The 15,451-nt window shown below is 51.8% G+C and overlaps 1 protein-coding gene across 16 annotated transcripts in view; it reads right to left on the bottom strand.

Annotated features, from left to right (window-relative positions):
• Positions 1–15,451, bottom strand: part of FOXP1 (forkhead box P1) — a 569,896-nt gene that overhangs the window by 212,548 nt on the left and 341,897 nt on the right. For 14 of the 16 annotated variants that reach the window (XR_004971439.1, XM_036331568.1, XM_036331569.1 and 11 more), the window contains one exon: positions 1,515–1,699. The exons of the other annotated variants lie outside the window; for them this stretch is intronic. Coding sequence is in view for 13 of the 14 variants with exons in the window: in XM_036331568.1 (XP_036187461.1) it covers positions 1,515–1,688 (174 nt within the window). In the remaining variant the exon portion in view is untranslated. The remainder of the gene's footprint in view (positions 1–1,514; positions 1,700–15,451) is intronic. 16 annotated transcript variants of the gene reach the window in all.

Here is a 15,451-nt window from a genome sequence, read left to right as displayed (position 1 = left end):
CTGGTCAACCGCCCCACCCCCACTCCTCCAGGGAGAAGCACTGAGGCTGGCCTCTGCAGGGAGAATGGCCTCTGCAGGGAGGGCACAGAGAGTGGCATCCAAACACCAGTCCTTTATCCCAATAGAGAGCACGCCCACCTGTCACCACACACGCCAGCACAGGCACACACACGTGGGTCCTTCCCCCGGACTGAGCGCTCTAACGGTCTCATGGCTTAGAACAGGCCGCGTGGACTAACACACCGTCTCTCCACAGCAAACTGAGCCCCAGCTGACGTGCTGCCGGCGCAGGTGGGTTGGGGCTGGGCTGCCGACAGGAGACCGTCAGGGAGCTGAGCCTCGGCTAAGACGTGACCTGGTCTCTGAGTTTCCCTTTCTTTCTCTCTGAAGGTTCCGTGTTCTGTGGGTTCCACCAATTTCGAATAGACCAGCGATCGAATGACTCCTCATATTTTCAAAAATTCTGAGCAAGAAGAGAATAAAATCTGGCAATATCCCCACGCTTCTCTGGCAGAGGGTCCAGGGAAATGTCTGGGAGGCGTACTACTCTCCCCCTGCCACCCCCCCCCCCCCCGCCAATTCCTGTTTCTGTTAGAAAGGCCCAAACGCATCATTCTTTTTCTCGCCTTTTCTCCAAGTGGCACCGTAACTACGTACTGCACATTGAATCAAGGACTAACATGGAACAAGGACCACCCGTATCACTAACAAAACTGGTAACATGTCCGGACTCCAAGAGCGAGCGGCTGGGACAACGCGCCAGCAGGCCAAGGCAGCTCCTCATCTGCATTTGCATGCGCACTTCAGCCCCGGCCCCGGCTTCTGGGCCACCTTTGGGAATAGTTCACCTGCCACTCACAAGTACCCACGCACAGGCCCACAAAGGATACAGCAGGGATGAGCGCGTCCAATGTGTGCGCGCTGGGAGCCGCCAAAGGAGAGGGTCTGAGGCGCTAACGGGACCGGCCCACCCCAGCAGCCACGTGTGCACAGCAGCCCCGGCAGCCGCGCCGCGTCTCACCCCGATCCTGCGTGCTGCTGTCTGGCCTGTTATTTACCCAGTTCTGCCTGTATTTCTGTTTCTACTTTTATTCACTTAATTTTTCTCTCTTATAAAGCCCTGATTTTCCTCTTACTTCTTACCCCTTATTTGTATTTCTTCTTCATAAGGCTTCATAAGTCAGTTAGCCATTTCTTTTTCATTAGGCATCGTGCACCCCTTTTCCAAAGGTGCACTTTATTCCCGGTATGCTGCCGCCCCGGGCCTCCGAGGGCATGGCCAGGGTCCTCTCCGTCTCACCCTCCACCCCCACCCCCAAGACTTCCAACTCCCACGGGCGTGGGAGTTCATCTCTTAAGCCAGGCCCTGGGACCCACGCACGCTGCTGGCTTAAAAGACACTGCGGACCGTCAGATAGTCAAGTGAAAATGAGCCATGCACAGCGGCCACGCGTCAAACCAAGCGGTGGAGCGGGCACCCACCACCCTCCACGCCTGGCTCCCCGGCACAGTACCTGCTGCTGCTGCACGTGGGCCAGGTCGGCCGGCGCCACGTCCACGGCCGGCGCCTCCCCGTTGGACCGCGCTTCCCGAAGGCTCCCGCACTCTAGCAAGTGGCTGCCGCTGCCGGACCCGTTCTGGATGGCCGAACCATTACTTTTTGTCTCAGGCCCGGATTCTTGCATCATGACTCAGAAACCTGACAGGAGGGTTTCCAGGGAGCGGGCGGGGGGCGGGGGGGAGAAAAGAGGGGAAAGCAGCTGTTAAAACAGTTGTTGTGCACAAGGAGCAGGGTCCTGCTGCAAATGTTGCCAAAAATCTGTAAACAGTTGTCATTTTCGTTCACTGCGTTTATCCCTCAAGAGTGTTCAGTCTTCTCGTTTTTTGAGGATGGAACTGCCAGTCCAAGTTCAAGTTCCAGTAGGATTGTTTCAAATGTGTTACCTTGTTCCCTTTAGAAAAAAAATATTTTCAGGGAACCTAGAATTCACAGTAAGTGTCTGTGATCGGACCCAGGTATTTTGTTCAGAACACATGCGTCATTCTATAGAGCAGAGGGGTGTGCATTCGGCTGTGGTGTGTGCCCACACTCTGCCTGAAGCCCCTCTCAGGGGTGCCCTCCACCTGGGGTCCACCAGGTGCCCGCGGGCCATTCTGTGGAAAACCTTACAGTCAAAAACCAAGATGCATTTTAGGCTGCATGCTCCTGGGAGTCACTCAGACACTAAACCTCTTCAACACTGGCCGCTCTGGTGAGATAGAGAAAAAATGCCCCCACTCTTCCAACGCTAAACACACTCAGACTCTGAGCTTTGTCTTCTGGTTAAAACTGTCCTGAGAATTCCCATGCCCAGCACGTGTTTCTCCTGCTGGGTTCCCAGCCTCTGGCCTGGGTGAGGGCCTGGAAAGCTGGGGTCTCCTATATTTCTTTGGGAGAAAACCTAGCCGCGGCAGGCTGAAGACGGCTCTGAATGTGAAAGTACTAGCCATCTAATGAGAGACACAGAGAGAGAGAGGGGGGGGGGGTAGTATTACCTGTATAAATACATTCCCCATTCCACCCTGTTACTCTCTAGGTACAGAACCACTGGCCTGGGAACCAGTGCGGCTCTTGGCGAAGGTGCCCAACTATGACAACAGACAGACAGTGTCTGCTAAAGTCTGCTGCGACCACCTACTGGCCACGGTGCCGCGCCAGCCCCACCGCAGGACTGACAGACACCCTCCCGCTGGTCCTGATGAGAGTGCCTCCCGCGTGTGCGCGGCGAGCGCTGGCCCCGGGAGAGCTGTTCTCGTGTGCGCGAGTCACGGTGGGCGGCGGGATTGGAGCAAGTCCCGTCTCCTGTCAGCTCTTAACCACGCGTTTTCTTAAAGCCGAGGTGCAGGGGGGACGACACAATGCAATGGCAAGGCCATACTCCAAGTTCATAGGGTAGAACTTCAAGAAGGAAAAACAATAGTCACAAAAGGAAGCTGACAATTCAAGCATGAAAGCTGAGGAATGCCTGAATAATGAACACGGGAGTGAAATACCAGTCACAGGGAAGGTCAGGTGACCTGGAAAGACGCGTGTACCGCACGGTGGCAGGTTCGGCTCACAAGAACTCGCGCCCAAAAACCAAGTGGAAGAACTAAAAGCAGGAAAAATTTACATCTTTCTTCGTGTCCTTTCTGTGAGTGCATAATACGATCCAACTTGAGCACAGGCTTAAACCCAGAAGACATGTGCCTAGAGTGAACGCCGTCCCGCAGGGCCTGGAAGGGCGCTGTTGTTAACAGGTGGGAAGCAAACTCAGGAGCAACAGCTGACTCACTCTCTCCCCTTAGATCCGACTTTCCAGGAATCATAATGGGCCTTTAAACGTTGCATCCAAAACCTCACTGTTGCCGAGTAAAGATATCTATCAAAAAATAACACAATTTTCTCTGAGATATAAGAACCAGGCAATGCAACTGCCTTGTTCATGACCAAAAAGGGGGATCAATTTGTGAAATCTAGGGACCCCCTTCCCCGTGTTTCATTCTGATCCGCAGACCCGCCCGTCTGTACAGAAGGGAAAGACAGAGCAGTTGGCACGGAGCCCACTGGACAGGCGGGCGTGCAGGGAGCATGCCTGAAGAAAACACAGGTACATACACACGCTCAAGCTCTGGAAGCCGGGTCCTGCCCGGCCTGGCCCCAAAGACAGAAACGCCCTGCACAGCGCCTCGAGCCCTGACTCAGACGGGCGCATGTGGGCAAACACCCGCGCTTCGGAGCCGCGGGGCCGTCGGGACGCCAGGGGTGCGAACGGGGCTGCGGCTGTCCTTGGTCTGACCCCCGGGGGTGGGTGCAGGAAAGACACCCTCCGCCCCACGCGGAGGAGAAGGCTCCGCTCCACGCAGCGCCAGAGCAGGCTGCCAAGGCCGCTGGTGCAAGCGGGCAGGCATGAGGCCAAGCAGCCTGTCTGCGATTCAGGTTTGTGAGCGTGCAGGCTTTGGGACCAGAATGGCATGAAGGATTATTTTGGTCTGAGGATGTCCTTAATGAGTCAAGCGCTAGCAGTGGTGTGTGGGCTGGAAGATTTAGCTTCCCAACGTCTCCCACACGGTGAGGAGGACACGCCTGTTGGGAAGCACCTGGGCAAGCAGGAGGCGGTGCAGGCCTTTCCAGCAGCACTGGCGGCGCCGCTTCTCCCGGGGCGGCCAGCGTTTGCCAAGCCTGTGCGCCTGGGTCGGCCTCGCACACGCCCGGCTCTCTGGTGAACTGTCCACACTCAGCGCAAGCCGCTGAGAGCAAAGGGAGGCGATGTGACCCCAATGTACAGGTTAGACACCTGAGCCCGGGCACGGCAGACGCAGCCATAGTCTCCCCTACTTCAGAGTGAACTTGTCCGTTCAATAAAGGACAGACCTTCCGACGTGCGAGAGTCCCGGGCGAAGTCTGAGCAGCAGGCCCGCAAACAGAGAACCGCGGCTCGGGCACAGCCCCGTGGAGGGGCCCGGCAGGCAGGAGGGCGTCGGCAATCACAGGCGAGAGCCAGCCTTCTTCGGCGAACACTGTGTCTGTCCTCTTCCCCGGAGGCCCACAGTTTTAGAGTCGTCCGAGAGCATGTCCGTGTGTCCAGGAGGACATACCCTCCGGCCAGGGCACCGCACCCACTCTGTTCCCAGGAGCGCCCGCATGTCGCACCACACTGCTGCGGGGGAGCCGCCGCCCCGTGCTCCAGGGCCTGTGGCCAGGACAGGCTGAGGACAAGAAGGGGGGCAGCCATCCACGGGCCTGGCTGTGAAGACGTGGCGCCCGGTGGGCAAGGCGGCCACAGACCCATGAGCAGGTCCTTTCTCCAGAAGCAAAGCCTGCCCTCCCCCGCGCCTGTCTGCCCTCTGCGGGAGGCCGCCCGTGGTCACCGGACCCACCCAGGACAGAGGCCGCCTGTGGTCACCGGACCCACCCAGGACAGAGGCCGCACTGTGGTCGGATCGAATGGACCGGGTGGAATCACTGGCAAGGCTGAGGCGGGGATCGCATGGCGTCAGGGGGCTCGGGGCCGAAGGGCCGCTTCTCTTTGCTGGCACAGGTCACCGAGCTGCTGATTTCACAAGACGGGCGTCTGGTTGCGGCCTCGAAGAGCGGGCTGCAGCTGCGCGCGGGCTCACTTACTGTCCTTGCCAACAGAGCTGCTCTCTGGAAGCATTCTGGAAAATTCATAATGCCCAGGCCGATGTATTTATAGCAAATTAAAGCACTGCTTGATGATGATTATTTCCTTGGTTACAGTGTTGATGCTGAAGACTTAGGGAAAACAGAGCCCGTGCTCTCCTGCCTGTGAAGGGTTCCGCTCGCAGAAAGTTCAGTCTTGATTCCAGGGCAGTTAATTAAGGGTGACCGAGTCAGGCAGAAGTCAATTAACTTGGCTGATCAATTATTTATATGAAGCAGAATAAATGTCCTTAAAGAACTTGGCCTGTCCATGAAAGGATGTGCAAATTAAACTAAACACACTTTTATAAAATGTATTCCCACTTCCATGGGGAGAGGAGGAATTTACTAAAGTCACTTTCAGGAAATGGTTCGAGTGGTTACTCTGTCCAGTCCTGCCCCATCGGAGAAGCCCCTAGAGCAGCGGTTCTCAACCTGTGGGTCGCAACCCTTTGGGGGTCGAACGACCCTTTCACAGGGGTTGCCTAAGACCATCGGAAAACACATATATAATTACATATTGTTTTTGTGATTAATCACTATGCTTTAATGATGTTCAATTTGTAACAATGAAATTGGGGGTCACCACAACATGAGGAACTGTATTAAAGGGTCGCGGCATTAGGAAGGTTGAGAATCACTGCTCTAGAGAATAAAGGAAGGAAGGAAGGGAAGAGGGAAGGAAGGAGGGAGGGAAGGAAAGAAGGAAAGAAGGAAGGAAGGAAGGATGGAAGGAAGGAAGGAAGGAAGGAAGGAAGGAAGGAAGGAAGGGAGGGAGGGAGGAAGGGAGGGAAGAAGGAAGGAAGGAAGGAAGGGAGGGAGGGAGGGAGGGGCAGGAGGAAGAGAGCACTCCAAGAAGAGAGGGGCTGTGTGCGTGCCTGTCCTTGAGAAGCACTGAGCCTTTGGCGCCTCCCGCATCCAGCTGGCCTGCGGAGTTACAGGCCTCGCGAGCAGGGCGGAGCGGGCTCGCTCTAGCTCTAAAAGCAGTGCTCTGTGAACTACTCGTGTCCACCTTGAAGAGCCAAAGTCCTATGGCCCTGTTCACGAGGACCGGGAAAAAGGAAGAAAAGCTGGTCTGTATTAAGATATAAAGCGTCAGGAAGATGAACTGGTTCCCTTTAAATGTGCGAAACTATACCCGGCAACCCCAGCTCTCAGAGGGCTTTAAGGCCCATGTGCAGCTAAGGAACCCCCACCCCCACGCCATCTCAGGCACTCAGGCAGCCTGGACACGGAGCCAGCCCACTGGGAGCCGCTCCTGGGGCCAGGCCCCGCAGAGCAGACAGGGCCTGGAGCACCCCGAGGCTGGGCAGAGTCCCGGCGGGGTGCAGGGTGAGCCCAGCTCCGCGGGGCCGGTGGGTGGCAGAGGGCTTGATGGGGCCACATTGGCCCCCAGGTGCTGAGTTGCTGTCCACAGATGGGCTGGGAGCACCTCTTTCAGGAGGAAAAGGCGGGGGGCGGGCGGTGCAGGGGACAGAACAAGAGAAACAGCAACTGCAGCTGCTCCTTTTCTCAGGTGAGATCTGCCCACGAACTGTGAATAAGACACCACTGTCCGCTGTCTCCCTCCGCCCCGCTCCCCGCCGCCAGCGAAAGACGTCCCAGAGCCAAGTTCAGGGAGAGAAGTCGGCGCTCGCCGTCAGGAAGGCCCCATCTTCCAAAACCACTGTTCCCAGTTCAGCAGAAGAGCGCAAAGCACGCAGCGCCCGGCGGTTCAGACGCAGTCCGAGCACGCGGCTGCCTGATGCATGCAGAGCCGGTGACCCACGGGCGAGCGGCCACAGCGAATGCCAAGCACTGCACGCACACGCAAGTCCTGGTCTGATGAGGGACGGCTAAAATTAACACCCAATTAATTTCCGAATTGACAAACAAATGAAACCCATAAATCTACTTTCTCATTAATTTTCTTGTGGTATAATTTAAAGCAGTAATATGAGGGCAAAAACTGAGCATTATCCATCATAAATATCAAAAAGATAGCACCGTAACCCCATAAATTATGCATATTACCTGTTGTTAAAAATGATTTATGTATTATCAACTTCATCGTGCACTGCAGAGGTCTAGATCTATCTTTAAAAATCTGGAATTTCATTTAGCAGTAAGGAAGAAAAGTTCAGGGGCAATGAAATTGTCAAAGCATGTTTAAAAAAACAGTGGTCACCTTTTTAGCCACGCAGGACAGCAGGGCAAAACTGGAATCGCCCCAGAACGGGGGTTAGTAGAGGCTGAGAAGGCCCTGCAGGTGGTGGGTGGGCACCAGGGGTGGAGAAGTGAAGCAGCAGCAGGAGCCCCTCGGAGCAAGTGCAGGCCTGGCCCCCCAGGAGCTGCTCCCCTCTCCTGCCCTCAGGGAGCACACGGGTGGGGCTGGGCCTTGGAAGAACCTCCCAGAGAGCCCGGGCTCCAGCTACTCAGGGAAGCCAGGAGGCCTCAGATGGTGAGAAGCTGGGGAGGAAAGTTATCTTCATTGTCAATGAGGGGATATGGCCGCTCCCTCACCCTCATACTTCAAAGAAGGGGAAAAGGAAATAGGAACTAGTTTGTATTTATCAACAAAACCGTTAGTACTTTATCAATTAAATGGAAGAAGCATTCAGATGAAAATGATTCTTTCTCCACCTCCATTTGTTTAATAAAAATTTTTTGGAAACTTGCTTTATCTAAAACAGTGGTTCTCAACCTTCCTAATGCCTCGACCCTTTAATACAGTTCCTCATGTTGTGGTGACCCCCAACCATAAAATTATTTTCGTTGCTACTTCATCACTGTAATTTTGCTACTGTTATGAATCGTCATGTAAATATCTGATATGCAGGATGTATTTTCATTGTTACAAATTGAACATAATTAAAGTGTAGTGATTAATCACAAACACAATATGTAATTATATATGTGTTTTCCGATGGTCTTAGGCGACCCCTGTGAAAGGGTCGTTCGACCCCCAAAGGGATCATGACCCACAGGCTGAGAAACCACTGATCTAAAACTCTACTTTCAGGTATAGCTTGCATATAATAAGAATTTAATACATAGTTGCTGAATTTTTAGCTAAGTGATTAAATGAGAGAAAAAAACCAAACTTAACCTCTTCCTTCATCAAAAGAGATAAAGGGCTTGTACTGGCCACCACTTTTTAAACTTAAACACTGCTTCCTGTGCTCCTTTGGAATGACTGCCATTTTGGCATCTGGAACTCAGAAAATACCTCAAGCTATTAAGTCATTTTAAATCTTCATAGAAGTAGGATTATCCCAGTCGTTGAAAATTTAAAGATAATCAACCAACAAAAACCTCCATCAAAACCATGAACACTTAATATACATGGGACCATTCGGATGGACTGAAGATGGTGCCGAGTAGCATGTGTAATTTTCCCTGTAACTGACTCAGAACAGTCAGGAGAACAGGGTGGTGTAAGGGAAGGTGCCTAACAGGAGGAGGCATCTCCTCTCCACCAGGCTTTCGATGTGAAGACAGGAGCCCCGGCGCAGGGCAGGGACTCTGAGCTCCCCCGGGCTGTGCCTGCCGCAGGCCTGACCCTCGCAGCCCATCTCATTCACACTGTCCTGGGCACGTAATCTCTGCCCGGCATCAGTGAGCTCAGGCAAGCACCCACCCTCGTAAAAGTTACAGATGTCTAAGTTATATTTTTAGAATTTCGGCTACTGTTGGCCTTGTCTTCCTTCTCTCCCGGTAGACAAGGGTGTAAGTGCTGTGATCATAACAACTGTGGGCAAACGATGGAAGCTACAAAGAAGCCACCGTAGGAAACACAAGTACAGAGGAGAATGCATTCCCACCCCCTGGCATATTCATCCGGAGGCTCACATAACCAGGCAGACACCCACAGGGGCTGCAGGGCCAGCCGGCCTTCTGCTTGGCCAGGAAGCCTCTGAGCTCAGAGTGGGCAGGGCCAGGTGCTCTGGGTGCTGAGCTAAATGCATTTTCACAGAACAAAACAAAGCCTGCTGAACTCTAATTATCTGAACATTCAGACGGCTGAACTCTCACGAATAGCCTGGTGAAAGAAAATACATATTCTTTCGTTTCCATATTTTACATAATTCATACACACAGGGCCAGGTTCCCATCACCAGTGAATGCCTGGCGTGCTCCACGACACCCCTCATGGCTTGCCCACTCCCTCGCCAGCCCCTACCCACTCCCGCGGCCAGAGCGAGCTCCATGCCCACAGCACCGCGGCGGCTTCGTGCACGCAGGCTGCCACAGGCTGCTTGCTACCTGCGTTTCTCCGTTCCGTGGAAAGAACTATTTACTTGTATCCTTCGAAAACTCCACCATGTACACATGTATCCACCCGGGGCTGCTCTTACGCATAGGTTAGCAGGCTTTTTCTGGAATAAAAGGTCACACTTTGTGGAAGGTCACAACCCCCAACCTCCACCCTCACCCCAGTCTGCTGATCCTGGTAATTTACAGTAAGTGCTAGCACATGCTGCCTAGTATTGAAACACGATGCAAATCAGAAACAGCAACAAACAACAATTACAAAACAAAAAGCAAAGGTGATGGGAGCTGTGTTCTCTGCTGTTTGCAAAACATGACAAAAGACAGGCTAGTGTTCTATCTTACCTCCTGGGGCACCAGTGCCCAGGGGCAGTCACGGGGTGCTGAATAAAGAGGCACAATTTCTGCTTTACTTAACTAGAAACAATACAATGCACAAACTCACAGTGAAATGAGACAAAGAAAAGTAACAGGTAAGAATCAAAACAGTAGCTTTTAAAACTATAATGTGTATGAATTATTGATTTCCTCCCAGTTAAGATGTCTCTGTTGATGACACAGAATTTATTCAGAACACATCAACCTCAAAGTTAATCTTCCCCTTTCAAACTTGACAAAGTACTCACATCACACAGGGTCACATGCAGTCACACAACACACTGCACACACAACCCGAGCCCGAGGACTGTACCTGTCGGAGGGGCTGCCTGCTCATAGCACTGGCCTTTCTCTCCTAGGACTTCAAGTCCGCTCACTCCACAAGGAGTTTCCTAGCATCTGATGTGCACTCCTGAGCCGGTGGCCTTTCAGGAGAGCTCTCTCCCTTCTGAAAAAAGCAAACAACTGCATAGATATCATTACACTAAGGAAATCTCTTAGAAAAACCAAACAGCTTGCTAATCTCTCAGCCCCTTCATCCAAGCAAAAGATAAGAAAAGCAAACCTAAGTCTGTTTCAACCACATTCCAGGGACAAGTTCCCCTTTTTCTTTCTTTATCAAAATTCTAGCATAAGTTTTTTATTTTTTTTTCTTCCGTGTGTGTGTGTCTTTTTAAAACAGACCTTGCAGGATACACTGCTGCTCACACCCGCAAACAAAGCAGCATTTGTTGAATAAGGATCGCTGCCATGGGTACAGTAAACAAGGGGCCCGGCATTTATGTTTATGAACAAACACATCATCTTACAAGAGTAATTTAACATTAACCAGGTGGAATAATCAACAGATTTCGTAGGTGACACCAGGGGCAGGACTAATGTAAACAGAACTGGGAGGAGAAAGGGGCCACTCTCGGGAATCAAGGTCGAGGTAAATGCATTACAGGGTAAACAGCTGCAAAGAAGGCAAGATAAACAAACAGTCATTCTTCTGACGTTTAGAGGCAGGAAGGCTGTGCGTTACACAGATCAGCTGCTGGCCACCATGAAATCAGACCAGTTGGAGACCAGGCCCGCTTGTTTGCACAATGCCATGTTTGCTTATAAACAACAATTTGCTGTTACCAACCTCGCATTACTCATCATCATATAAGCCAGAGCAAAGCCAGGGAGATCCGGTTAACTCTTTACTGGGGACATTACTTAGAAGTAAAAAAGCTTGGCTGTAAGAAACAAGAGGTCACCCCAAATGAGCTCGGCCTCCCCCTGGCTGGTAGATAATAAAACATCCACATGGTTTAAACTATAAAGGCTGGATTTGGTCACAGCTTTAAAAGACTGTAATGTTTTCATGTTTGAGTAACTGCATTCATTTCCTAGGCTCATCTTTTATCAATGAAATATGTGGGTCGCACAGGACTCGAACCTTGACTGCTTTATCTGGAAGAAAACCGATTTTCCATCCTCCCCGGGATGCCGCTAAGTGCACCGGGTCCACAAACACACGGATTTACAGGTTCTCAACCACCTGCAAAAATTAAACTGTACCAGGTTCTGATTCTTCCGTTAAAAAGATTATGTAGAATATTAATCAGCTGATGTTCAGGAGTTCGTTTTGTCAGCCTAGGGAAGAAATCTGGTTTTCAAAGCCAAGAGTGAATAATAAGTTTAATGGGTCCACTAATGAAAATGTCGTGAAAAAATGTTTTATTTTCAAAACGTCTGCTTGCTGTGTACTAACATATAAAACAGCTACTGTGTAAGAAAGTTATCATGCCTTAGCAGAGACACGATATTTAGGTATATAATTTGCAATTAAAGTATTAGTTTGAATCTTTTTTAGAGATACTTTAACATTATTAGCTACTTAATTTTGATACGTGTGAATAACATTCCTCCATTACTTAGAATTTAATAAGCAAAACATATTTGGAAAACAATTTGGTAATTGATATTTGGGAATCTACATTTTACACTTAAAACCAGTGAATTGCTTTGTTCAAGTTCTGCACTTCCAGGGTGAGCAGAGCAGAACTTGCTGGAGGGCCAGGGGAGCGCCGGGAGGCGGAGCTGCACTGAAGAAGGGCACACCCAGAAGGTTCTGCAGTGACATCAGTCACAGCCGGACGCCGGAGTTTCCATCTCCGTCTAAAAGCAACATCCCAGCGGTCCCAGCCCAGCTCCACTGAAACCCCAAATCGCTGGCGGTTCCTGCTCCAAGGTCTAATCTTTGTTTTGTAAACCTAAAGTCACAAAGGAGAGAGCGCAGTTTTCTTTTGTTTTTGTTTGGTTTCCTGTGGCTTGTTCCTGAGTCTCAGAAGGGAACGAGCTCTCCTGAGAGGCCACCAGCTCAGTGAGTGCACAACGTTACTAACTCTGGGCCCCTTTCCCAGGCCAGCAGGCCCCGGCCCGGCAGTCAGAGGAGGGCCTGCTGCAGGCGCGGGGCCCTGATAGGCCTCTGCATGGACACAGGGAGGGGACATGGAGACCTCGCCCTCCGCAGCCCTCGAAAGGCCGGTGGGGCTCGGGCTGCCCACTCCCGGAGCCCAGGCCCAGCCGTGCTGGCTCCCAGCGACGGTGCAAGGCGGGTGCTGGAACCTCTGCAGAGGCCCTTCCTCAAATGCTCTAGGCCCCGGACGTCCACGTTCCTGCTCACTCTCCACGCCTGTGGCGAGACGACCAGGAGGCAGAGAGAAGGGGAGGGCCTGACCCAGTGCTGCCACGAAACGCAAGAGCCCACGGGGAGTGAGCCAGAGCAGGGTGCCAGCCCGCACCCTCCATCCCTCACCCTGCACTGCGTCTGTTCGCCGGGGACCCCTGAGCACCTGTCTACTTCCTATCGCTGAGAGCTCGGCTACCAGGACAAGGCCATAAACAGCGCGCACGAACCGAACTGCAATCCAAAGCCTTGTGACCGCTTCCCTGAGCCCAGGCCGGTCGCTGAGCCCGGGAGCGTGTAGGCCGCTCACCCTAAGGCAGTGGCCGGCCAACTGCGGCTCGCGAGCCACCTGCGGCTCTTTGGCCCCTTGAGTGTGGCTCTTCCACAAAATACCACGTGCGGGCGCGCACGTACAGTGCGATTGAAACTTCGTGGCCCGTGCGCAGAAGTCGGTATTTTGTGGAAGAGCCACACTCCAGGGGCCAAAGAGCCGCATGTGGCTCGCGAGCTGCAGTTGGCCGACCACTGCCCTAAGGGATGCCCCTGTGCCCAGAGTGCCACTGGGTCCTCCCCAGGCAGGATGGACAGACCGCGCTGCCCTGTGGCGGGGGCACCTGTCCCAACACACCTGTAGTTTTACCTCATGGGCCCAGTTCTTTTACTTTGTTCAACACAGACCCCAACATTTTAAAGCATTTTTTACTAAATACATAAAATAAAATAAATGGAAGAGAGGTCCATGTAGTAAGAAGTCTTTTCTATCCTGTTTGATAACTGATTTTAAAAACTGAAAGTCCCAAAGAGGCTTGGTCTTCCCACAGCTCTTCTCTGGGGTCAGCCTGCAGCCCGACCTCCGGGGTGGCCATGCCCACCGTCCAAGGGGCACCGAGCCCGCGTCCAAGCCTCCAGCATTCCCGTCTCCACCTCCACCTCTACCTCCACCAACCCAATTTTTAAAGTTTATCCACTTTTGACAAACATACATCTGTTTCAGAAGAAACTTTCTATCACTTGGTCACAGGGAAGCCTGTATGTACCCCTTTACAGGAAAGAAAAACTTTTGAATAAATGTAAGGCCACCTGACCAGTGCTATTAAACTCTGGCTGATCCTGCCCCACAAAGGCCCGGAGCGGAGCCATGTTCTTCCTTTGTTAATAATGAGCTTACAACTGGGAGAGAGAGATTAAAGACACACCAGCGCCAAACGGAGGCTTTCTCCTCTGCTTTATCAGAAGGATTAAAACAGACTGAAAATGGAAGTGCTTCAACATCAAGTCACAATAATGAGAACTGGTGAATGACTTATGAAGCATCTAAAACCCTCTTCCAGCCGCCAGTGAGCGCGCAGGCTCAGAGCTGGAGGGACCTGAGGCCCACCGGTCTCTCCTCACTGCTACGCCCGCGCCCCCGGCAAGGCCCGCACAGAGCACTGATGAAGAGCCTACTGTGGACACGGATGCTGCCAGAGAAAGCAATCACCAACGGCTTAGAGTCTACTCCTGTCCCGACGGAGCGGGCTCCGGAGTCATGCGTCGCCTCCCAGAAGACCACTCAACCCGCTGCCTTCAGCATCAGCTCCCTCCTGCCTCTGACGCACCCCCTTCCTGCAACACACGTTCAGGGTTTATTCAGGATCAAGTCACTGTTATCTGGCAAAAACGAGACGCATATCATTCAAATGTTTTATTGGTCAAAAAGATAGATGCTTTATTAGTCCAACCATTTTTGTAATGGAGTGCTACTGATGACCCAGCATTAGCCTCATTCCCTGCTATTAATCACACTTCTAAGAGCCCACTTTGCCTTAAAATCTTAAGCAATTGCTATAATTTAAAGGCATGGTGTCTACATAATGGGAAATGCCTCAAAGATTGTATCATTTCACATAATACAGTATTTTTTAATGGAAAAAATGACCATGATGCTAAGATATTACAAAATGGGAATATACACATACACATACACATATACATATACATATATACGATGCAAGCAAGCCACCTTTTGTGTTTGTGGCACGCCATATTTGTTCACAGCAATCACTTCCTTTGGGAAGCTTATCAACCCAAAGGCATACGCTTACAGTTTTACATTGATTACAGTCCATATAACAGCACCAAACAAATAAAATATAACATGAAAGGGGAAAATCTAATGTAAAAAGACAAAAGATGTCAAACCACGTCTCTGCTTGAAGAAAATCCCGCCCGCGGTCTAGTCCTGGTTCATCGTCTATCTCTGAGCTGCGTCTGCCCAGGCAAACGGAATGAAGCAAGCCATTCAATAAGCGACTAGAGACAAACAACAGGTGTCTGCCGCTTGCTTCCAGTCTGATTTCAATAATACTGTACAAGGACGCCTGCCACTTGTAGGTCCTCATCTCAGTACACCACCTCATGACCATTTAGCACATCTGAGTGCTATAAAGAAAGATTTCTTTCAAAATACAGAGTTAAAATAGTCTTTTTAAAAGTGCCCCTTCAATTTTTACTACCATACAATTAAAACACAGTCTCTCCGTGCCCTCCAATCTCGCATCCACACAAACATGGAGCTGCCATGTGACCTGACGCAGAGCAGGCCCCAGTCAGGCACGAGATGATGGAGAGTCCTGATGGGAACAGCCAAGAAGGACGAGAATCAGAGCCTAAAGTCGAGAACTCAGACACCAGCTCACTGTCAGCAGGGAGCCTGGGAAACAGCCCGAGGCTGGTGAGAGGACAGGTGGGGCTGAGCTCTAACTGCTCCACCTGAGGGGCCGCTGCTCACACAGACGTGGTGTCACCTGGTCACACCAGACCTAGGACCCTCCCCGCCAACTCTGACAGTTAAATATCCCAACTGCGTTACTTCTCTCTCAAGAGCTAGGAGAAAGTGCTGAGCCAGGGAGGTATGTAGGAAGAGGCTGCCACAGCATGCCAACAAGAGGGCTGGCGCTGGCAGTGCCCAGGACTCCGCAGTGGGCACCAACTGCACGGGC

This window comes from Myotis myotis, unplaced genomic scaffold (genome assembly GCF_014108235.1).
Source record: "Myotis myotis isolate mMyoMyo1 unplaced genomic scaffold, mMyoMyo1.p scaffold_m19_p_13, whole genome shotgun sequence".
Classification (NCBI taxonomy): domain Eukaryota; kingdom Metazoa; phylum Chordata; class Mammalia; order Chiroptera; family Vespertilionidae; genus Myotis; species Myotis myotis.
The sequence above is the reverse complement of the archived record's forward strand: the minus strand, read 5'-3'. Positions and strand labels throughout refer to the sequence as shown.